The sequence below is a fragment of the Cottoperca gobio genome, chromosome 17 (assembly GCF_900634415.1).
Source record: "Cottoperca gobio chromosome 17, fCotGob3.1, whole genome shotgun sequence".
NCBI classification, from domain to species: domain Eukaryota; kingdom Metazoa; phylum Chordata; class Actinopteri; order Perciformes; family Bovichtidae; genus Cottoperca; species Cottoperca gobio.
The window spans coordinates 21447523-21472403 of record NC_041371.1 but is presented as its reverse complement, the minus strand read 5'-3'; the positions used below and the strand labels follow the sequence as shown (position 1 = coordinate 21472403).

The 24881-nt window shown below is 40.0% G+C and overlaps 1 protein-coding gene across 2 annotated transcripts; it reads left to right on the top strand.

Moving 5' to 3' along the window:
- Positions 1-250: 250 nt before the first annotated feature.
- LOC115022998 (probable cation-transporting ATPase 13A3) lies at positions 251-23741 on the top strand. Of its 2 annotated transcripts, XM_029454133.1 has the most exons (33): positions 251-418; positions 3618-3687; positions 4551-4724; positions 5758-5931; positions 6094-6164; positions 6885-6968; positions 7109-7178; positions 7261-7395; positions 7927-7999; positions 8223-8354; positions 8551-8718; positions 8894-9051; positions 9187-9375; positions 11989-12050; positions 12845-12995; positions 13277-13399; positions 13528-13545; positions 14135-14285; positions 15073-15193; positions 15914-16038; positions 16190-16353; positions 16984-17094; positions 17648-17727; positions 17867-17909; positions 18459-18568; positions 18744-18840; positions 19141-19213; positions 19323-19500; positions 19798-19979; positions 20268-20356; positions 20833-20913; positions 21156-21251; positions 21758-23741. In XM_029454133.1, the coding sequence occupies exons 2-33, from the start codon at positions 3637-3639 to the stop codon at positions 21938-21940; spliced, it is 3717 nt and encodes a 1238-aa protein (XP_029309993.1). In that variant the 5' UTR covers positions 251-418; positions 3618-3636; the 3' UTR covers positions 21941-23741. The 2 variants fall into 2 exon arrangements, with proteins under 2 accessions (XP_029309993.1, XP_029309994.1); XM_029454134.1 differs by lacking the exon at positions 21156-21251.
- The last annotated feature ends 1140 nt before the right edge of the window (positions 23742-24881 follow it).

Sequence of the window (24881 nt, the reverse complement as noted above, 5' to 3'; positions counted from 1 at the left end):
ACATGCCATATCCTCCAACCAATGGGCCGCTAATGACAAAATGTTGCATTATTTGCATGCAGAGAGGCGGTGAAAAGGACGCTGTTGCACATGTGCAGCACTCTCCACCGCTCCTTGAACACGTCGCTGCAGTTCTCCGATTTGTTGGTTGCAACTTGCAGAAATTCAGCCCAAACACGGTGTCCTTTAGTGACCTCACATCCTGTTTTCCCCCACTTCCTTCTGAATGGACCGGTTTGGGACGGTCCGGTCTCAGCGCAGCGTGTGTCAGTGTTGTCTCGGCGCGTGTCCTCAGGCGCATGTTCGATCCACAGTGTCAGGCTGCTGCAGAAGGCACGCGAGCAAACTTTTAATGCAACGGTTTGCTCACCTGACTATGCAACGTCTCGTGCATTGATAGAGAAGAGAAGAGGCGTCGGTAAGTTGGTAATGCGCGTGACTTGGAGCTTATTAACACGGTGTTTATACTCATTTTTATGTTTATATAAAGGTAAAGTTTAAGGTGCTTTATAACAACTCAACGGTAACTTGCGAAACCGTTATACGACTTGGTAACAAATCAGTCAAACTGCGACTGAAAATGGCTCCTCATTCAGTATTTGGTGCTTCAAGTTTCAGTGTGGAAACTGAGTGGGAATGTTTGTTTTCCACTGATAGCAAGCCTCTAACTTGAGCTTTCTCCCTTCTCGCATTTAAAACATGTTGCTCATGGTTTGTCACTTTGAATTATGTTGGGTTAATTGGGATTTGTTGAGCAGAGATGGAAGAAATGTTCTACTACAGTGTATACATACTGTTACAAGTAAAAGTCCTGCCTTTCAAATCTTAATAAGTACAAATGTATTGGCATACAAATGTACTTACAAATATAAAAAAGTAATAGTAGGCTACTCATTTTGCAGAATGGCCCATTTAATCACTTTATTGCTGAGTAGCTTAACTAATTAGTTAGGGCTTTCCTCACCTAAGGCAATTCTTAGTCAACTAACACTCATTCGGTTTTGTTGACTAATTGATTATTTGATTTAATCAACAGATCTGTAAAATTGAGTTTCTACACAAAGAATCCATCAAAACACCACTTTAAGTATTGTGCTCATACATTTAAATAAGTCATTCTGCATGAAAAAAGCATAACAAGTTACTTATCGACTAAAGATTACCGACTTCTGCATTAATAATTAAAAATGCAAGTAACTAAAGCAGTCTTATAAATGTAATGAAGTAAAAAGTACAATGTTTGCCTCTGAGATGTAGTGGAGTATAAGTATAATGTACTGCCAAACTGTACTCTAGTTAAGCGCTTAAGTAAATGTCCTTAGTTACATTCCACCACTGCTTAAAAGTCTATTAGTGTACAGATTAATTCAAATAAACATAAACCATTGAAGTCAGTATTTAGTAGAGGTGTGAGTTGAGTCTATGTAGATAAGTTTGCACATCTGGCATTTCTTATGTGTTGTTTATGAAGTTCTGTCAAGTTGCAATAGGGACCCTGCCACAGTTTCTGGATATGATTGAAATCTGGACTCTTTGGCTGCCCTAGGACTGTAACATAGTTGTTTTGAAGCCAGCCCCGTGTAGCTTTGGCTTTATGTTTGGGGTCTTTGTCCGGCTGGAAAATAAATCTTATCCAAAGTCCTGGTCGGCTTGCAGACTGCAGCAGCGTTTCTAACAGGATTTCTTTCTATTTTGCTGCATTTATTTTACTCTTCTGCCTCCTCAAGCTTTCAGAGAAGCTTCCCCACTGCATAATGCTGCCCCCACCAGCAGCCTTCTCGTGGGGACGGGGCTCTTGGTTTTTAGTAAGATGGAGAAAAAGTTCAGCTTTCGCCTCGTCAGGTCATAGAAGCCACTTATATCTGTCATTGTAGATGTGGTTTGTGTCTTACCTGTACCTAATCTGGATCAATTGGTTTTACCTTTAAAAAAAACATAAAGTTATATATTTTCTGTGAATGAAGTGTCAAAAATATGAATGGAGTGGGGCTGTCACAATACCAGATTTTCACTACACTATCATCATGGCAAAATAATTCACGGTAAAGAGAGAGAAATCAGTCAAATTCATCTTTAACTTAGTTTATTAATTAGTTTATTGGGCACTTTTTTTTGGTACATTTATTACATTCAAAATGGGAGTGAAAGGAGGTGGAAAGGGTCTGTAACCATAACTGTACAGCACAGAACAATTACAACAATTACAACAATTACACTAATATTAATATAATAATTAATATTTTAGAGCACTTTTGAAATCCAAGTTACAAAGTGCTTCACAAAGACAGCAACATAAAAACATAAATCATGTTTAGAAGTAAACAGTTTTGTGTTTAAAAAACAATATCGTGTAGAAAAAGGTAAGAATATGTAACAAAACACATTGTTAAAAGAAATAAAAGACAATTAAAAGGAAATTCAAACTGAAGTTAAATCAGGAATGGCTGAGAAGTGACTTAAAGGAGATTTCCGCTTCAGCACACCTGATTTCCTCGGCAGATGCAAACGCTTTGTCCCCTTTAGTTTTCAGCCAGGCCTCTGGAACAGACAAAAGACCTCTGTCCGAGGATCTCAAAGTACGTACCGGCAGGAGATCAGCGATATATAGCCGGGAGAGAGGCGACAAAGAGCCTTAAAAGTAATCAGGAAAATCTATTCTAAAACCTCCTGGGAGCCAGTGTAAGGATGCCAACACAGGAATGAACAGTGCCGTAAACAATATTATCACTTGTGTGTTATTAACACAATTTCAATGTTGTATTTTTAAATATCACAGTTATTGTCAATACCGGTTTATATCGTCTCCCTTAATCCAGAGTGACATACAATAAATCATGAAGTGTTTGCCAGACAACCTCATGCTGATACCTGATAAGGTCGGCTACAGACAGTGGGTCCAACATTATGTAGGTGTGACTGTTATTCAACATAAACATGTGTATGGTGCAAAGGTTTCCATGCATTACAGCCTTTCCTGCTCTGGATTGTAACTCAACACCACAACACTTTTTTGCACTAATCCTCACATTTGTTCACTCGCTGTCAATAAAGTTGTCAATAGAGTTGTCAGTAAGCCGATGTTGGTGTGTTGTGAGGCTCCCTTAAAATCCTACAGACCAGAGAAGTGAATGCACTTAATACCATCAATGAATTTAACTCACAATGAGGCTGTAATTTAACCTCTTTCTCAGCTAATGTTCCAGGAAAACATAAATCAACAATATCTAGAACAATTAAAAACAAAACACAATGAAAGTATCTTTTTCTTAATATCACCAGAGGCTTTGAACACAAGACAGATAGGAAATATCTTTCTCTCCTTTAGACGGCTAATTATTTACCAAGTAGATAGGGGGTTTAGCCCACTTGTGTTTCCATGTTTAACACTCTACTTCTGTTTGTCTCCTGTGAGGTAAGCTGAAGGACTGCATGAATCCCTGACTTCCTTCCTCTGATTGGGCTTTTATTTGCTCTTAAATTCATAAAACTTGATCTTTTTATTCCCTTGATCGTGATTGAAGCTGCCAATTCTTGGTGACCAGACAGAGTAGAGGACGTTTGTGATAAGAAAGCTTCAACGAGCAAAGAACCCGATCTCTCTTTATTTTTCTTCGCAGTTGTTGCACTTCTGACAGAATGAAGACGAGAGAGGTGAAGATTATAAACCAGCATCTGGAGGATGAAATGGTAAATATCACTACCCGTTTGAATGCTATAATAATCCATGTACTTGTCTTTTCTATTGAACAATGCATCATGATGGCACAAATGTTTGTTTTCTTTAAAGGACACACGTCATTTGCACACGTATTAGAATGAATGTAGCGTTCAATTTGATTTGAATTGTAGGTCTCTGTAATCCCACGAAGAAGTAATTTAAAGAATTTTGTCAAGTCAAAATACGGGACCAGCAGCCGGTTAGCATTTCATTAAGACTGGAAACATGAGAAGAATAGTTGAGTTTCAGTTATAGGTGATCGGCTAAACACCATTAAATTTGAATAAAGTAATTTATGGCAGCTTCAGTGTGTCACCACGAAGTCAAGCTGGTAATCAGTATGTGTCAACTTGAAAGAAAAAGGCCAGAGATATGTATTATTTTTCTTCTTGGCATTAAGACTGATTGTTCAGAGTGTTTAAACAACAAGTTGATATCTGTTACAGAGTTGTTGTTTCGACTTTCAAGTGAATTTTCCCAGTTGGGAACAAATGTAACACAATCTGTGCCAAGACGTTTTAGGAAATGACTTCACTTAATTAATGTTGAACCCTGAATGCTGGCTCACTGTCACACTGTCATGACTTCCCGGGACAGATCGTTAATGTTATAAGTCATCTGCTGTTAAAAAGGTCTGTTAAGAGATGGACAAACAAAATTGTGGGTTTTGGGATTTTTGTAGGTTTTGTTGAAAATACAGAAAAATACCAGCCTCATGTTAAAGGGTCTGACAATCTTTTTTTTAAAGGGCTAATTGTCCCACTTCACAAGCCACAGAGCAGTATTATCATCCTACCCTTCAGTGTGTTAACATGAGTGTCTGCCCGCGCAGGAGGTGTGGGGTTACCAGCCCTGTGTGTGGAAGATGATCCTGGTGGGTGTAGGTGCTGTGTTCTCCGGCGGTCTCCTGCTGCTCCTGCTCTACTGGCTGCCTGAGTGGGGCGTAAAGGGCACCTGCACACACACCTCGATGAGAGACGCACACACACTGCTGCTCAGGACCACGGTAGGAAAGCGGCAGAACCTGCTTTGTTTTTCAAACACTTTACTTATTTTACAACCTTTTCCCTGCCATAGACCCCTTTTCATTTTCATTTGACTTTTTTAGGGCGGACGGGATATTTATGGGGAGATAGCAGGTCAACAGTAAATGCCACATAGAAGTGGTGTACCTCATCTGAAAGCTGGGAACCTGAGCTGCTGCTGTAGTCAGAAATCTGTAAAAAACGTTTAACTTCAATTTCAGTTAGCCTATTATATTGTTGAACGATTAGAGTGTATAAGGGCTTAGCACATTGGAATAGAAGTTTGTATCACACATTTGGTGCAAGATTTAGCCGTTTTTGATTTGATAGAAATTGTCAAAAAATCACTCCAAAATGCCACATGAACACACCAAGACCTCGAGGTCCATAGAATCCTCCATTCATCCATATCATTTCTTTGGACATTTGGAGACATTTTGTCGGTGATTGGATGGCGAGCACTTCTGTTCTGGAAATTGCTCAAAAACACCCTTATTGTCAACAAATCTAGGAAAGCCCGACATCCCCTGAATGCCCTCGGCCACTAGTTTGAGGTTGTTACGTTTCATGAGGTTGTGATTATCCTAGAGCTGAGAGAACAGGTGATTTTATACAGTGAGGTCAAGTTTAAAAAAATGGTCTCACTACACTGAAATGGCTACTATGGGGACTAACGTCATCACACAGGAATAAGTATTGGGCTGATTGGACCTACAAGAGTCTCAGCTGCCTCCATTAGGAGGTTAAAGTAAATTCAGCATTTGTAAATGAGGCATTTGCTGGGTTCCCAAAACAAAGAAACAAACAAAACGTTAGATTTACAATAGCTTTATATGTGTGTGAATCTATTTCTTCTTTCAGACAACTGTGTGTTCACTCTCGTGCTGCTGCTGCTCAAATCATCCTGACACGTGTTACAATCTGTTGGCACACACACAGTGTTACGCTACGAATGATGAATTCAGTGTCGTCTCACAGACAAGAAAAAATGCAATTCTTTATATTGCTAAACAGGATGAGTTCAGACAGTGGTTTCGAGCCAGAGTACACGTGATGTGGGCTCCAGGGAGGAAACCCTTCGACAGCTTGGATCTGCAGTCCACGGCTCAGCTGCCGAATGGAGACTGCGGCATCAGCGCTGTGCACGAGGAGCGCCAAGGGAAATTTGCCCATAGACAGCCTGCTCAGGTGCCTCAGTAGGAAACTGTTTGTTTTTCATCATTTGTTGCTCATCTGAAGCTAATTCCACTTTCATATTCTTTCATAAATCACTGATCTGAGTAATTGTTTGTTTTTTTTTCAAGACAAGTATTAAGTGAAGTAGATCACTGACCTCTTTCCCTCTCTTAGATCCACTACTTCACCCACCACAGCACTAAATACTACTGGAATGATGTGATACAGAACTTTGAGTTGTATAAGTAAGAGTGCCACTGAAACACAATGTGCTTGTATTTGCAAAGAGTTTATTTTTTATTTGCTAAATAAAATAAAAGTACGGAAGAAACCATTTTCAAAGTCTGATCTGTGACTTAAGAACAGGTAGAACAAAGTTTTGCCAGAATCATTTTTCTCTTTTACTTTCATTTCATATGGGAAAATATGGGGAAATTTATTTTTGGGGGGACATTTTCTAGGGCAATAGAATCATTTGTAAATTTAATAATAGCTACACAACAAAAAAGGCACTTAAGATACATTTTGAGTTTAACAATTTCAAGTAATATGGTTATTTGTATGTATATAGTATATTTATGATATAGAATTGGATGCTGTTTATTGAATATTGTAATTATACTGCGATGATTATTCTTAATCAGTCCTATTTACAACATGGGGTGGTGGTGCACACTTGTGGCCTGTAATGAGTATTACAACAACAAACACTTTCACCTGTTTTCTCAGTTTATATTTTCTTTTTTAAAGTAAATAAAATGATTCTGACAAAACCTTTTCTTCACCTGCTCCTCAGTCTCAAACACAGGAGATCAGACTGGATGGATCAGCAGAATTTATTTTCTTGCTTGCCTCTCAGAGCTTCCATATATTTGTCTGTTATTGAATTGTTGGTACAGTTTGCATCATCCACATGCTGATGTGTTGCTCTGCTGAGTAGAAATGAATGTGTGTGACCTTTCTAGAGGCTTGGAGGATTTGAAGGTGAGCTGTGCAAGCATCCAGTCTGACCACAGCTCTGGACTTTCTAAAACACTGCAGGACTACAGGTGCACACATATTTCATCTTTTTCCTAATTTCAAAAACGTTTGAATTGTTCTTAATAGCCATGGATGAAGCATCACAATATGCACTTCCGCACAGGCATGTGATTATATTAAAATGCTTCAATTTTCTTTTCTTTATCAGGAGGTTGTTTTTTGGCGAGAATGAGATTGCTGTAAAAGTGCCGTCTCTATTCAAGCTTCTCATAAAGGAAGTGAGTTAAGATCACGTCTGGCCCTTCATACTGATACCATCAATGCTAATCTTTGACGTGGTTGTTTCTCTTCCTCCACCAGGTCTTGAATCCTTTCTACATCTTTCAGCTCTTCAGTGTTATTCTGTGGAGTGCTGAGGACTACTACTATTATGCTACAGCCATAGTTTTCATGTCTGTGATATCAATAGCTACCTCACTGTACACCATTAAAAAGGTCAGTCATAATATATAACAGGGAATTTCTTAACATTTGCTACAAACATCCACTTGGACTCGAGGGTAATTTGATTAGATTTTGGTAGTTTTTGGCCATAACCCAAGAATTCATAAGATAATTATGACAATTTCACGCAGGATAAAATTATGAAGTATTTACATTTTGGACAGACATGGACATAAACTGTAAATTCACTGGTTGATGGAGGCATACAACCACGAGGCGGTAATTCTAGTTCCGATTATTCCGACACCGCATGAATGCAGCACAAATGCTCCCTGATTCAAATCTGCTCCAAAAATGTAATGGGTTCTTTCTTGGCCCTTCCATCAAGGTTCATGATCATCGGGCCAGTAGATTTTCCGTAATGATGCAGAAAGACAGACAGAAAATCTTAGCCGAAAACATAACCTCCTTGCCGGAAGTACACACAATCCTTCCAGAGCAGTCTATACTCAGTATCTTGTCCATCTGTGTGTTTCCAGAAGTATGTTTCCCACTTGTTTGATACAGTGTCTCTTGTTCCAGCAATACGTGATGCTGCATGACATGGTGGCCACACACAGCGTGGTCCGTGTTTCAGTGTGCAGAGGAAATAAAGGCATGTTTCACTTTCTGGCTATTAGTGAAAAAAGGCTGTCAATCATCCTTCAGGAATGACTGATGTTGATGCCTAATGGGTTGATGGTGTTATAGTGACTCATTTGATTAAGTATTGTGTATTAGTCTTATTATTTTTCTGTCCGTAATAAATGAATCACATCATTGCATCCTTATGATGACCTGCAGAGAGAAACTCTTCTCTTTCCTAATGTTGTTCCCAGATATTGAACAGGCCATGTCAACAGATCTTGTGCCCGGTGATGTTATCATTATTCCAGCGAATGGGATAATAATGCCCTGCGACGCCGTTCTCATCCATGGGACCTGCATCGTAAATGAGAGCATGCTGACAGGTCATATATCCTTTTCTTTTACAAAACAAATCTTAACCCAATGTGTACTTGTTAGCGTTTCCGGAGCTTTTCTCAGCCTCTCAAGGTCTTCATCAGCGGATGGGGTTTTATCAGTTTTCATGGAGTTTTGTGGTCCTCAACACTGCAGCTATTGTTCTGTTTTTGTACTGGAGCATAACTCTCCGTCCATCTTCAGGGGAGAGCGTGCCAGTCACCAAGACAAGTCTGCCTTGTTCAGGCGAGGACGCGGCCTGGAGCTACAAAATCGAGGAGCACAAGAGACACACCCTGTTCTGTGGCACCCATGTTATCCAGACACGCTTCTACGCTGGAGAATTGGTTGAGGCTGTTGTGGTCAGAACAGGTGAGATGGAGGAAAAAACAGCTTCCGCTTCAACAGTGATGAAAAGAAATGAGATAATTTAGCATCAGCTGTAGCGTACGGACTGATCTCCCTCAGGGTTGCACATATTCAGCCTCGGCAAGGGATTACAAGAAGAGGAAAACAATTAAATTCTATTACTTGTGTGTTCCCACAGGCTTCAGTACAGAGAAAGGCCAACTCGTGCGCTCCATCCTCCACCCTAAACCCACAGACTTCAAGCTGTACCGCGACGCTTACCTTTTCTTGTTGTGTCTGGTGGGGGTGGCTGGGATTGGTTTCATCTACACCATCGTCCTCAGTATCATGAACAAGGTAACCTTTATTTCCAAGACATGAAAGGAGAAGTTTAGATTTAAATGTATCCTGTTTCTCATTTCGATTTTAGGATTCTATCACCGTGTAGAAATCCTTGTCAGTCATTGATGTTTCCTCCTCGATCTCATCCAGGTTCCAGCTAAAACCATCATCATCGAATCTCTGGACATCATCACCATCACCGTGCCCCCGGCCTTACCGGCAGCCATGACGGCCGGTATTGTGTACGCACAGCGTCGTTTGAAGCGCGTCGGCATTTTTTGCATCAGTCCTCAGAGGATCAACATGTGTGGTCAGCTGAACCTGGTTTGCTTTGACAAGGTAGTCCAAGCAGCAGTTGTCATTTCTTGCGATGTGATTTTGTTATCTTGTTAAGAATTCAGGAAATGGGCGCCCTGGGAGCTCACCTAGTAGAGAGGGCAGCCCACGCTGAGTCCTCACTGCAGCGGCCTGGGTTCGACATGAATCTGACTTGCGGCTCTTTGCTGCATGTCACCCCCTCTCTCTCCACCTTTCTCTCTGGGTCTGCATCATAGACTATATATAAGAAGTGGACGTAGTCACCGTGACGTCACCCATTGGTTTGTAGACCACTGTTTTGAAGCATTGAGTTTGGCGTTTTGGCCGTCGCCATCTTGGTTTACAGAAGTGACGTGAGAGGGTGGAGCTAAGCACTACCGAACACTGAACAAGACATTTTTAGCTGACCAAAATGTTACAATTAACTTTCATGAACTGAAGACACACTCTTAAAGTTGTAAAACATAACAAAGTCGTGTCATTTTCTCATAGACTTCTATACAATCTGACTTCTTTTTGCAACCAGTGGAGTCGCCCCCTGCTGGATATTAGAGAGAGTGCAGGTTTAAGGCCTTCAGCATCGGCCTCACTTTCAGACCCAGAGGTTGCTGCTTGGTCAGATTTCAGCAGCGATCATTTCTAGGAACCATGCTTAACTTAGACTGAACAGTATACTGCACAGTCCTGACCTAGAATGCAAGAAAATTAGTTATGAAGCGTTCAAACCCACTTCCAGTTCAAGTAGAAGTACAAGCAGAATTAGCAGTTTTATGACCGTCAAAACCACACATTTAAATGGATCCTGATGCCTTGAGGCAGTGCTGTGGATGTACAACAATGCCATTTGGCAACAACATTATGCTTTTAAAATATGTTAATGCTATGGTATCGATTTACTTGGAAGAAATTGTTATCTGTAATTGGAGCGATTATACTGTACAAGGTTATTGTGAAATATCTAAAAGCCATGAAAAAATGTACAGCATTGGAACAAATTGTGCGCTATATTCAATCTACATAAGGACACCCTTTTGATTTCAGACTAATCCAGGAATGCCAGACATTTTCAAGGGAAACCCTAATCACATTTCCACATTGTTTTACATTGAATTATTTTTGGCCTTTTACTGAGCACATGGCTGCCCATAGCTTGAAAGATTCCTTTAATGATATGACCTCACATGGTAAGCATGGAGATAAGTGTGATACTGTTGGTGAAAACAGAAATAAAAGTAGAGCTGGGACGATTACTTGATCGACAAAATTAAATGGGAACACTTTTGGCAACCGCTGAATCGTTAAAGTCACATTGTAAGTTAAATGGGAATATTGTTGGTTTCTTTTGAATTGAAAACGTCAGCTTGGGCTTTGTGGCTGGCATTTGATTCATTGAGAAAACAAACGGACTCATTGATACCAAAATTAATAGCCTCAAATTCAATTTTTGTTTGTGATTCTACAGATGGTCCAACACTTTCATAGCTATAATTCCTTGCTGCTCGAAAGTGTCTTTGAACTCTTTTTTCTTTTCATATTATTTTCGTACATCGTGGATGTCTGTTGATAGAACCATGACTGTACAAAACCAGCAGACAAATGTTTCATTCGGACAGTTTAAGAAGCTCAAGGTTATATAATAATGATAATAATACACTTTATTTATATAGCACTTTTCAAACCAAAGTTACTAAGTGCTTGCAGAAGAAACAATTATAAAAACAATTTCAAAGGGTTTAAAAGTTGAGGAAAGGAGCTACTACATGTAACATTTCCCCATTAAAATGTGTAAAAATGACCTGACCAATATTATGTTGTTGAGTTGTACTTACATTATCCCAAATGTTCTCAAAAATGTTCAAACTAAGAGAAATCTGTCATTTTAATCAAGGTAACCGTTTCATTTGGTCACCTGTAATGGCGACGTATCCCCTTAAATGTCATAAATTGACTTTCTTACAGTTTTAAGACACGTTTTTACTCTACACTATATATTTTAACTAGATAAAGGGTTTTAGCCATCAGGCGTCTAGAACTTAAGTTCTCAGAAACAAACAAGCTGAGCAAAAGTTCTCAGCAGCCGAAGAGCGTTGGAGAAACTTTTTAATTCAGTATTTTAATCACCGTGTCCATTTCTTTTGGAGAGGAGGAGACCTCTTCTCATAATTTGGCTCCCGGTGAAATCCTGCTGAACGATCAGTGTATGGGCGAGCAATAAAGGAATCCTGACCCGGGAGAAGCTGACTGCAATGACGGCAATGGTTGTAAAGACATCAACTCCCATGATCCCACGCTACTACACGACGCCACCAAACTCTGTCTTTTCTTATTGTTTTGATATAGAGACCCTAGTGGCACAAAATGACATATTGTGCGTTTTAATTCTTATTTTTATATATACTTCTCAGAAAGTGTGTGTGCATGTTGTTGCATCAACAGGTCTGTCCTCGGCTCTCTTGGATGTAGATTAAGAGAAGAGGTTAAGAAAGTTCAATGAATGGTTTTACTTTTATGATTTAAAAATAGGACTAAATACTTTTCTGTACCTCGGTGTTGGAATTGATTTCCTGCTCTGATGCATGATTAACACACCTGTGTTGGTGCATCATTAACTGTCTGTCTTTTGTTTTCCTTCAGACTGGTACTCTGACTGAAGATGGTTTGGACCTGTGGGGTGTTCAGACAGCTGTAGATGGCAGGTAAGAGAGCCTCGTGGATTTGTTGACTTTTGCAAACACACCAGTTTCCTCAGAGTAACCACAAAAAGGATGAGCACTAAAAGGATGTGACTGTAACAAATATTGCTGTCGTGCTCTTTAATAATAAATCCAGCTGGATTTAGTTTTCTCTTCGGTATTCTGACACATTACATGCCAAGTAGTTAGAAGTCAAGACTTACGGTTGGCCAATGTGACAATATATACTGTGAGAAAGAAAATATAAATCTATCAACAGTCATCATTTTTCATTACTTCTATACCATCGTAACAACCTCTTTACCAGCTCTGGTTTAGTCAGGCCATGAGAGCGCTGCAGCCGCTGAACAAGCTGCAATGTAATCGCTCCGCACCACCAGTGTACGTCCACTAAAAGAGCTTGTTGCGTGTTCTTGCCACTGACAGACTCAGATTGTTATTACAAGAGTCTGAAGACATTATGGAAAGAGCCCTACACAGAAATGAAACGTTTTTCTTTCACTTGATGCTCTGTCCGTTATCGTGTCTAACCAGGTCTCTCTGAAGGAGAAGTTCTGAAATCAGATAAATATTCAGACATGACATTGAAAAGTGTTGTCCCCATTAGTCAGTTAAACACAAAAACATGGGAAAATAGGGTCCAGGTTGAAAAATACCAAAGTTACCCTTTAAATGAGCAATAACTTTTTCTGTGGAGTTGTTAAGAAAGATAGAATAGTACACATATGGCTTGATATTTAGTTTAGCATCAGCCACTTAATACATTATTATCCTTTTCTCCTCTCTCTATATTACAGTTTTTCTCCCCCAGAGGCTGATGCAGCTGAAGAAAGTCTGGTTAACACTGCGTTTGTGGCCTGCATGGCTACCTGCCACTCACTGACCAAGATAGATGGTGAGCTCGCCGGAGACCCTTTAGACCTCAAGATGTTCAGCGCTACAGGCTGGGTAAGCAAAGCTTTCACCCAACGTGCTTAGTCACTTGCACCACAACAAACTTGTAGCTCTGTACACGAATTATGCAACACCACGCTCTTCGCCTTGGCGGAGCAAGTTCTTCTTGGCTAAAAATGATTAAAGTCTGGTACCATGGATACTCCAGAATGAACAGTAGAATTTGCCTCTTCCTTTCATCAGGAAGCTGGGACTGGTTGATTTAGTTGTCATGCCAAACATGGTGTAATGGAATCTATAAGCTCAACATGCTATTAAGATATCATATGATTTAGATCCTAGAGGAGCCCACAGAGGAAGAGACGGCACTCCACAATCCAATAATGCCCACAGTCGTGCGACCTCCGAAGCACTGCGTCCCTGGAGCCAATCAGAACGATCTACTAACTCAGAACATGGTACAGTGAGCCTCCAAATCATTGTTTTCTAATCACTATATTTGTTTATGGCTGTAAAGATATATATTTATAAGTTTGTGCCTGTTCTCAGAATTACAATAGCATGAAATCCTTCTTTTTCCCCCCAGGAGCTGTCTGAATTATCAGTAAGTCGTTGTATTTTGATGAAAACGCACAATAATCACAAAACATAATGTAAATAGTTCAACATTTTGGAAAATACCCTTATTCAACTTCTTGCCGAGAGTTAAATGAGAGGATTGATACCACTCTCATGTGTGTACGCTAAATATAAAGCTACTGCCAGCAGCTGGTTAGCTTAGCTTAGCATAAAGGCTGGAAACAGGGGAAAACAGCTAGCCTGGATCTGTCCAAAGCTAACTAGATCTGCCTACCAGCCTCTCTAAAGCTCACCAGTTGACACATCATGTACAATCTGTATGAAAACTGAAAAACAACAAGACGTGTCTCATAATGAGACTCCAGGTGCTAATTGGCAGATTTTGTTATTTTTCGACGGAGTCAGGCTAGCTGTTTCCCCTTGTTTCCAGCCTTTATGCTAAGCTAAGCTAACCATCTCCTGGCGGTTGCTTCATATTTAACGTACAGAAACGGGAGAACGATCTTGTTATCTAACACTCGGCTATTCCTTTTAACGTGAAATATAAACAGATTTGAAGTTGTCAGGGTTTCTTTTACTCTGAACATGTATCCAATGTGTCTTTTGCTGCTCAGTCCTGTGAGATCGGTATTGTGCGTCAGTTCCCCTTCTCCTCGACCCTGCAGAGGATGAGTGTAGTGGTCAGGAGGCTGGGGGAAAAACACATGAACGCTTACTTGAAAGGAGCTCCGGAGGTTGTGGCCAGACTCTGCAAACAGCACACAGGTCCGACACTTCTCCTCTATGTTGTGGATTTAACCTGATCGTAATGAATCTAATGAAATCCAATAACGCAATAACTTGACCAATAATGAAATAAAACTTCCTGACTGATATTGTAATAACATTTACATTACCGATAATGTTTGACCTTATTGCAATTTTGGGAATGTATTATGTTTTCAGGTGGGTCTTTCAAAATTGATACACTGTTGACTCATTTCATGGAGATTGAATCGACTGTTTTGCCTTCACTGCGAGCTTGTGTAACGTTAGCCATGTTCTACAGCTTAGTCCTCTCCTGATGGTGTGTGATCTAAGATCCACTCTGCTCTCATGCACCTTCCTTGCACAACGTTCAGTCAGCAGGGTTATGGGCAGGTTCATTTCACATTGATAGATGTTACTTTACTACCACCTGCCATCTGTTGTACACTTCTAATTCTACATGAGCCTCGAGTTTACATCTCCAAACATGGAATCAGTGTCAAATGTTTTCAGTAGGTCAACATGACACTAACAGTATTATACATTTTGTAAACTTGCACATTTCACATTTACAAGAAAACAAATCACTTTTTTACATAATTGGTCAAAATGCTTATATCATTTTTTAATGACCACCTGAAACATATTACATTATTGTTTAAAAGTTTATTTAATAAGATACAAAAAAGAATCAACAATAAATGAAACTTTAATTACAGCCTCTATATCCCTACCCTGTCTATTACACTAATACTGCACTGATCTAAAAAAGGCCAGACTGATACGCCTCTGTCCTTCTCTTCAGTTCCACAGAGCTTCACAGACACTCTGGAGACGTACACTAAGCAGGGCTTCAGGGTTATTGCCCTGGCACATCGACAGCTGGAGTCCAAACTCTCCTGGCACAAAGTTCAGAGCCTCACAAGGTACCCCTCCCGCCACAGATAACACTGTGTATGGAGCTACTGACACAGACCCTGAAACACTGTCAAGTCTTTTGCTGACATGGTTTGTACTTCCCATTTTGACGTATGACGGACTTAGCTCGGCTGATAACTGGACAAACAGAGCAAATGACATAATGTCCCAATATTTGCAGTGTAGCTACAGTAGAGCAGACAATGTTGCACTTATCGAAAACAAGAGCAAATGTCAAGTTGTGATGTCGGTCAAGCTGTTCGCTGGACTCATCATTTTGCACGTACAACAACCTACAGGGAGAAATCCATCACATAAGATGCATTAAAACATCAGTTTTTCCACCAACAGTAGCCTTAACCTGTCATAATGCATCACAGCCACAAGATATGGTACAATCTGAGTTAAAGAGCGTAATTGTAATCATGGACTAGCCCCAATATTCATGAACTATTTGGTTATCATGCTAGATTTACAAGCCGACATGACCATTTCTTTGAAAGCAACACATTCCTTTCTGTTGGTGGGTGTTTAATTGTGATAAATGTAGGAAATAATTAACTAATGTAGAAGTTGCCAAGATAGGTTAGCAGCAAAAATGTAATGTATATATTATCATATATAAAAAAGTGTATTCTTTAAAGGGACGTGAAACATGCATTTTGTACAATATTAGTGAGAAATAAATGGTGTTTGTGGTGGTAATATGTATGATTTGTTGCTTTTAGGGGCCTGATAGAAACCAACATGGAGTTCCTTGGTTTGATCGTCATGCAGAACAAAATCAAAGAGGAGACTGCCGGGGTTTTACGTGAATTACGTCAAGCTAACATTCGCACTTTGATGGTCACGGGTAAATCAGTTTAGTGACTTTATTCACTTGTTCCTTTGTTTGGATGTTATTTCATCATTGCATTAATGCCTCTTATGTAAAGAATACAATCATGAATTTGATCACCAGTACACTCCCTCTTACCTCTTTTCTCTCTTTTCTCCTGTGTTAGGGGACAACATGCTGACGGCGATATCAGTGGCTCGGGACTGTGGGATGGTCCGTGCACATGAGAGGGTCATTATTGCAGATGCTGCACCTCCTAAGGACTTCCACCCTGCTAGTATCACATGGCATTACACTGAAAACCCCGTACAGACCAGCAAGGACAATCAGGTGAGCCAGAAAGCCTCCACTGAGTAATGAATACAAAAACACATAAGTAGCCTTTTACCCTAGAGGATATTTGTATTGCTTATCCGGGGTAGAGACTTTTTGGGCATGCATGGTCTAAAGTGCAGGGCGCAAGTGCATTTAGGGCATGTCCAGAGGACGTGCAAATGCTTACACAACATGGGTGCTGGGCATTAAAATAACAACTGCGTCGGTCATGGCCGTAGTGCTGAGCTGCGTCGGGTGTAAGATAGGGCCCTTAAAGTCAAAACTACTAGGTTTTTTTCCTATAATTGACCTTATCTGGTTTTCCTTTGGCCGGTTAAGATAATGTTCCCACTCTGGTTCAACCACTCTACTAGACCTTAAGTTGAAATAGAATTCTGCCTGAATAAGCTAAAGTAAATGAATAAGCAGTGCAGAGTTTGATGAAACCAGCACCACTGAATGCAATATGGCAGAGCGTGTTATGTGCATTTACACACTTATGATATCCCTCTTACTGCATGTATCACTCAGGTAAGAGTACAGACAGGTGTCTGAGTAAATCTTTCTAAAGTTATTCAAGATAATACAGGTTAGTAGTTTGTTCTGGTGTTCTAATGGTATTGGCTCATCCTCTCTCTCCTGCAGACTGTGGAGATGAACCTGGAGGACGGGATGTATGAGCAAAGCTATCACTTTGCTGTGACTGGCAGAGCCTTCGCTGTTATCACTGAGCACTTCCCTCAACTCATCCAAAAGGTACAGACTCATATTCAGACACATAGACATATCAGGATGTTAAAAAAACAATTGAAAACTAATAGTGATCAATGAAATTATTGTTTAATGGGAATTAAATACAAAGTAACCTTTAATATAAAACTGTTACTCCTCAACTAAATATATTTTATAAAAATAAATAAAAGCTCTTCCTAATCAAAATGTATCAGAAAGAAGTTCTAATCACAATATATCAACTTAAATGATGTGTTGACACTATTATAAAATGAAGTAATAATTACAATTTTGTTTTTTTTAATTCATGAGTAAGAATGTCTCTATTGAAAGTTCATTGTATTTAATTCCCTTGAAATTATATTTTATATTTAATTGATCACTATTAATTTTCAATATATTTGTATAACATCCATCCCTCATACAAACATCTATGTTCAAATTTGTATTATGTTTACTTCAGCTCTAAAGTCATTGTACAGATAAATTGGTGGTTTAGGTTCCTGTTTTACTACACTGTCATCATGTCTTTGGATGTTGCTGTAATACTGTGTATCTCCACACGGGGGCGCTGCAGCTCGTGCTGAAAGCCACTGTGTTTGCACGCATGGCTCCGGACCAGAAGACTCAGCTGGTGGAAGTCCTGCAGAGCATCGAGTGAGTCTCTCATTTGTTTGTGGCTTCAGTTCAAATCTGTTGATGAGCTTAACTTCTATCTGTTGGAGAGCATGTGATAAAATAGATTGGCATGCCCGTTGGCATAATGCAACACCTTCACCAACTGTTTGTCTTCCAGCTACACTGTTGGGATGTGTGGTGATGGTGCGAATGACTGTGGAGTAAGTATGTATTATTTTAATTGAATAGGCACAAATCATAACATAACAATAAACTTTGTCTCATCTCATGCCACACTGATAGCAACTCTGATTGGCTCTCAGGAATACACACACAATAAAATACATGTAACTCAGTGGTCGAAGTGCTCAAATGATTTACTAAAATAAAATCCATTCTCACTCTTCTTACTATTGTTGAAGAAAACCTTTTTGTACGTTTTTCTCCACGGTGAACGAAGAATCAAAAAATAGAGAAAAGTGTAACAATAGCAAACTACATTAAAACATCGATTTACAAACTGAAGTCTATTAAATAGCAAGGTTTCCAAATTCCATGTGTTTGTGAAGTAGTGAGCACAGACCGGATACATGAGGTTATACTGCAGAGGTGTGTGAGAGGTTGTCAATGGATGTTTGGATGTAGTTGTGCTGACTGAAGTATTCCTTAAAATACATGACTATAATAAAGGTGTAGCTTATTAAAACTACAGTCCATCTCTTTTTATTGAAAATATTTGCATGTAAAGTGATTTAAGTTCTCTGTCTCAGGCTTTGAAGAGAGCTCACAGTGGGATCTCTCTGTCTGAGCTGGAGGCTTCTGTTGCTTCACCCTTCACCTCCACCACCTCCAACATCTCCTGTGTCCCAAACCTCATCAGGTAGCAGGTCACGTGATGGAATATCACCAGACTACAGAATTTGACGTTTCAGAAATATACCATATCATCATGTTTCAAATAGTTTAACATGTGTTTTGAAGTGAACTGACCCTTTAAACTGTTTTCTCGTGAGCTTTCTGATTCTGATTCTCTCTCATTGTCTCTACTTCCTGAGGGAGGGCCGAGCTGCCGTCGTAACATCATTCTGCGTGTTCAAGTTCATGGCTCTCTACAGCATCATCCAGTACCTCAGTGTCACCTTGCTCTACTCGGTAAACACACTGCTGTCTCTTATTCTTATACTTCACAATTAGGGATGGGAAGGCTAAGAATGTGTTGATTAAACAGTCCGGTTCTCTGAGTTCCATCACTTGTACGGTTCCTACATGACATACAGAGGGTGGCAGGATAAGGGACAGTGTGAGTGAAGGCTACCAGTAAAACATTTAACGTGACATACTGTGATCACACTGATCTACATCAGAGCTGAAGTCAGTGAGTCCTCTGGATTGAGTGTAGATCCATTACTCTGCTGCTCTGTGACTGTTTCTTTCACGTTTCTGATATTGTAGATTCTCAGCAACCTGGGAGACTTCCAGTTCCTCTTCATTGACATCGCCATCATCCTCATCATTGCCTTCACAAGTGAGGAGCATGAAGACCAAAAATGCTTTTAATTAATGTTTGAGTTCGGGGGGGGGGGGGTTAGATAAAAGCAATCAGATGATTTACACACAGTAACTTCTGTCTTCAGTGAGTCTGAACCCCGCGTGGAAGGAGCTGGTGTGGCGCCGCCCGCCGTCCAGTCTGATCTCCGGCCCGCTGCTGTGCTCGGTTCTGACCCAGATCGTCACCTGCCTGCTCTTCCAGGTCCTGGCTTTCCTCTTAGTACGACAGCAGAGCTGGTATGAGATGTGGACGCCTCAGTCAGAGTGAGTAACACGTCTGAAATGAGATCTTGCTGAAAGATGAATCAGTAAATCAGTGGTTAAAGGCAACAACAAGAGGTTTACGACTGCCTTGTTTCATTCATGTAGTATTTGCCTGTGAAATTGTAGTTATACTGTATACAGTAACACATTACTATGATGTAAGCTGGTCAGTAGACAAAAAGACGAACATCAGTACAGAGTGCAAATGAAAACTCAAAGTGGCACTCTTGGCTTATTTGTTCCTGGTTTATGAATGCAGAACTTTTCTATTAACTATTTGCTTCTCTCCTCCTGTAGTGCCTGTAATGTTTCCCGCTCCGGTCTCTCTCACAGCCTGAATGTAACAAGCCCTCACGACCACAAAAACATCAAGAACTACGAGAACACCACCCTCTTCTACGTCTCTTCCTTCCAGTATTTGGCTGTGGCAATCATTTTCTCCAAGGGGAAGCCCTTCAGACAGCCAAGCTACAAAAACTGTAAGACTTATTAAGTGCTGTTGAAGCACTGATTGATTGTCAGAGTGATGTGTATGGAAAGAGATTATTTTCAGCGCAGAACAAGTAAAAATGTTTTTATATATATATATATATATATATATATATATATATATATATATATATATATATATATATACATACATATATATATATATATATATATAATATATATATATATATATATATAATCAGATTCATCATACTTGCAGGTTAATAAATATCCATTTAATTTGGGGTCACTGAATCTTTGTGATTTTACTTCATCAGGGCCGTTCATGCTGTCCTGCATCGGCCTGTATACCTTTCTCCTCCTCATCATGCTGTATCCTGTTCCTGCCATCGACAGTTTCCTGGAGGTAAAACTTTATTTCTTTGTCATTTTATTGTATATTGTGTTGCACTGGCTGCTCTAAAATAGCTTTTCTAAACAGTGGCCCATTGATGGGCAGCGGAGGTACTGCCAAATGGTTAGATTAAATTAAGAATGACATTCTTTGTTAATTTACAAAGCTTTCACATAAATAAAAAACATTAAATAAAAAAACAGAATTTCAGTGACCAGTTACGTTTGAATATCACTCACCAATCATGACGTCATCAGGTCGAGAAAAACGCTATTAGCTAGCTAACGTTCCCTCAGACATAAAATGGATAGGTTTCTTTAATTAAAAATGTATTAATGGCTGTAGATGTGAACAGCAGAAACAGAAACGTTGACACATTTGAAAGAAGAGTGAAGATGTAACAGCGCCTGGGAAGTTGCATGAAGTTGTTGAGTGTGTGTGTGGTGTTGCATTCAGTACAATCTTCCTGCTGCTCTTCCTCCCCTCAGATCGTGTGTGTTCCCCATGACTGGCGCGTTACCCTCGTCATCATTGTCACAGTGAATGCGGCTGTGTCTTTCATGCTGGAGGTACGCTTTAGAGACATCACACCCTACAAAGCTCTCTGTGACTGATCTCTTTTTTTAATTAGAAAACTGTGATTTGCATGCATTGATTTTTCCTGCTGAATCGGTGCTCAGTAGTGCATCATGACTAATGAATGAAATCAATGAATCTTGTTTTGTATGTTTCTTTTGAGTTATTTCTCTGTGGCTGTAACCCAATCTTCATGACCAGCTTATTCTCAAGTTCCTTCTGAAATCTCCTGTAGATTTTGATCGTTGACATCATCTTGCGGAGGCTAGTTTTCAGAAGCAATCAGAGGGTGAATCGGCCCACAGAGCGCTCCTCTGCTGCCACGCCCCAGGTTGGAAAGCTTTGACTCTAATTCTCTTGTTTCATATTTTCCTCTGATGACCTGCTTCATGCTGTGACTGATTTGTAAAAAATCAATAGAGACTAAATCTAACAGTAACATTATTATTATTCAATAGGTCATCTTTTACTACATGTCATCGGGAAAATAATTTGACCAATTCTGGCACATCTTATGAATCCATCGGTGGCCTTTTCAGGAATGTTAAACACATTGTACAACCACAGATCCTCACTTTGCAGAAACTAGTTACTGCAAAGTGACAGAAAATAATGAATATAGGAAAGCTCTTGATATTAATACAATAAGCAACGACTACATCTTCTGTGTTTCAGATGTAGTCCTTAAGGTTGTCCAACAATACCACTATTTCCTGCAAAAAAAAGATAGTTATGTGCAGGAGGCTTTCGTCACAAAACCACCTGAAGAGGCTCACTCATGCCTTTAGCAGAGATAATAATGCCTAGTTTCTAATGTTCATACATGTTGGTTACCAGGAAGCCCATGACCGCTGGGGTCCGTCCTTCCTCTCCTGGCTGTTCTGTCAGACAAATAAGCCCCCAAGGGTGCTCTACATGCACCTGGCCCTGGAGCTGCAGGACGCCGCCGACTGGCCCCCCAGACCATCCACTGTCACCTACGCCAGCGATCCACAATCCCGCATCTCTGCCCCCCTCTGACACCGACGGGACCGAGCAAACTACTGCACAGACTAAACCTAAAATCTTAGCTTGAGTTGAGCTCAAAGATGTGACAGATGCTGATGATGATGTGTGTCGGACCTGGAGCCTCATGAAGGTGAGGCCTCCTACTGCAAAGACTGACTGACACTGTGAGCTGCTCATACAGAAGGTTCTCTTCCATTTTGATTAACCTCTTCAGAATAGACAAGACTTGTCACACTGCTGAAACTTGAGCCAGAGGCCTCTGTTAAAGAATAGCTCAACATTTTTGGAAAAACGGTACGCTTAATCACTCTCTTGCTGAGACTTAGGCGAGAAGATCGATACCACTCTCATATGTATACTAGGGTTGAGCCATATGTTAAAAACCAACAACCGGTGATTGCCGAAATATTTTTGTATGTGTGTGTGTGTGTGTGTGTGTGTGTGTGTATGTGTGGGCAGCGGCTCTCACTAGCTCTTCGGGGGCAGACCATTAAGTTAGCTGATTAAATGACAAAAAACACCAAAAAACAAACAAACGGGGAAATCGCTAAGGTTTCCTAACACTCACTCATTTCTAAATCTCACTAATTATCACATTTGGTTTATTCAATACTTAAGCTGAAGTTTAAAAACGACACGTTTTATATATGGTTACGTGTCTGTTGGTTACAGGCTAGTTGTTTCCTCTGTTTTCAGTCTCTGTGCTAAGCTAAGCTAAGCTAACTCAATCTAAGCTAACCCGCTGCTGTCTGTAACTTTATATTCACTGAGTGGTATCAATGATCTCTGCCAACTCAGCAAGAAAACTAATCAGCATGTTTCCCGAAATGTGACTGGATGTTTTCCTAACTACATTGTACTTTACTGGCACTGGCGTCCAAATACAACACTGCACCTTGAGAATGGATAGTGTCAGATGAATCGGTTCATTGTTTTGAACAGTTTTTATTATCTGACCCAACATTTTAAATATTTGAACCACGTGGGGTGCATTCTTTGTGACAGATGCTTCACACAGATCCAGTATGCATGTTTGGCTCACTCAGGTCTATTTAAGGCCTAAAAGATTCATCTTTACGCTTCACTGTGAATAAAAACATACAGTCTTCCACTAACATTAGCTGCTGCTAAAAATCTAAAAGTTGTGAAACAGTATTAGGTCGTATGAATTCAAAGAATCATGAGACCCCTGTGCCTTTCTGCAATGTTATAACATAACTGGTACCGTTGTATTTCTATGACAGAAAACATTCCAATGCTGCGTTTCTGTCTTAGAGTTGCTTCAGTTAAAATTCTTCCTGTGGAAGAAAGAAGCAGACATTTCTGTGCCCCTTTTTTAAAATTGTATTGCAGGTGCCACCATGTGTGTGGTTGTGTGAAAGAGAGAGCAAGAGAGTGCGTTAGTTAAAAAGAAGATCAGAAAAAACATTTCTGTCTCATTCTCAAAATATGACTTTCTTTTGTAATTAAATGAAAGATAATGACACCGTTTAACATCACTAAGGTACATGACTGATAATGTTTTAATTAATTAAAGCAAATTAATTAATCGAAACAAATCAATGAGAAACTTGCTGCTGTGACAATTTTATAACAGTTGATTTTAACATTGGATTTTTACATAATATTTTTCTGTAACTGTATATGGTTAAAAATGAAATGAATGTAAAGAATATGAGAATTATTTGCCTAAATTTCCTCTTTAGTACCATACAAAAAAAGCAAATTTCTTTAAGGAAATATGTTTAAAAATAATTGTAATACAGTATTTGTACTTATTTTCTTATTTCAATAAAATGTTTCAGTGTCCGTCAACAAATATCACCGTGTTTGCTCTGTGGAACTTCCATTACATTTCCCAATAAATCTGTATATTAAGCCACTCTTGCGTGCATCGTGGGGGGCTGACCTTGGTCACACTTTTTCAGCCAAGACTTACTGATCAATTATGGGCTTTCCCAGCCTCCTCGCTGCCTGGCATATGGGCGCTTAAAGGCGCGAGAGTGGAGGAGAAAGAGGGGTATCATTTCATGTGGAGATCAGGGCCTATAGGCAGTGAATGGGTGGATTTAGGGGGGACTGTGAATAAGGGAAGGGGGTCCTCGCTTGTACCAAAAAGAAAAGAATCTCCCACAGATCAGGGAAGAGCCTTTTTGGGAATATTCATGATGAGGATGAGGAGGCATCATGAATTCATGTGTGTCTCCCTGACTTGCACGGATCATCTTTTCAGTAAACACTGATGTGTACAGAGCCGGGATGTCTTGCTTTCCATCCGTGTTTGCGATGTAGTTTGGTGGATAGTGTTGCCTCTCCACAAAGCAATATGGGTTTTTGTGTACTCTCTGCTGTATTCCTTTTGTGTCAGTAGAGCAACAGATGGAGAGTGGTGGAGAGACATAAAGAAGCTAAAACACACAGCCTTTCTTCCTCACAGCCAGCTACTCGCTCAAAAAGATTTTCTCAAGCTTGTGCTCAGACGTGTGCTATTTCAAACATTTTGGACTTCATCTCCTTTCTCTTTTACCCATAAGTTGTTTTGTCGGAGTTGTGTACTTTCAAGATTTGGGCCTGTGCACACAGTCTTTGTTTACTGTTTCTTTACTCACTCCCGCAGTGATCAGACCTGCTTAGAATACATTGTAGAGTAACGGCCACTGTTGCACACTTTACTGCATCAAAGTTTCAGGTGCTGTCTCGATGTGTCTGTCAGCACTCACACACACACACACACACACACACACACACACACACACACACACACACACACACACACACACACACACACACTCTTTCACTCTTTCTTTATATCTTCTGCAGCTTCTCTGAAGGTTGTTGGACACTGGTCCTGATTTATAGTCGGGACACAAGGCCAACCTGATGCTCACTTACGGTTGGCCTCATTTTACAGAGGACACAAAGGCACCCACGTCTGGTAAAAGGTCTGTGACCC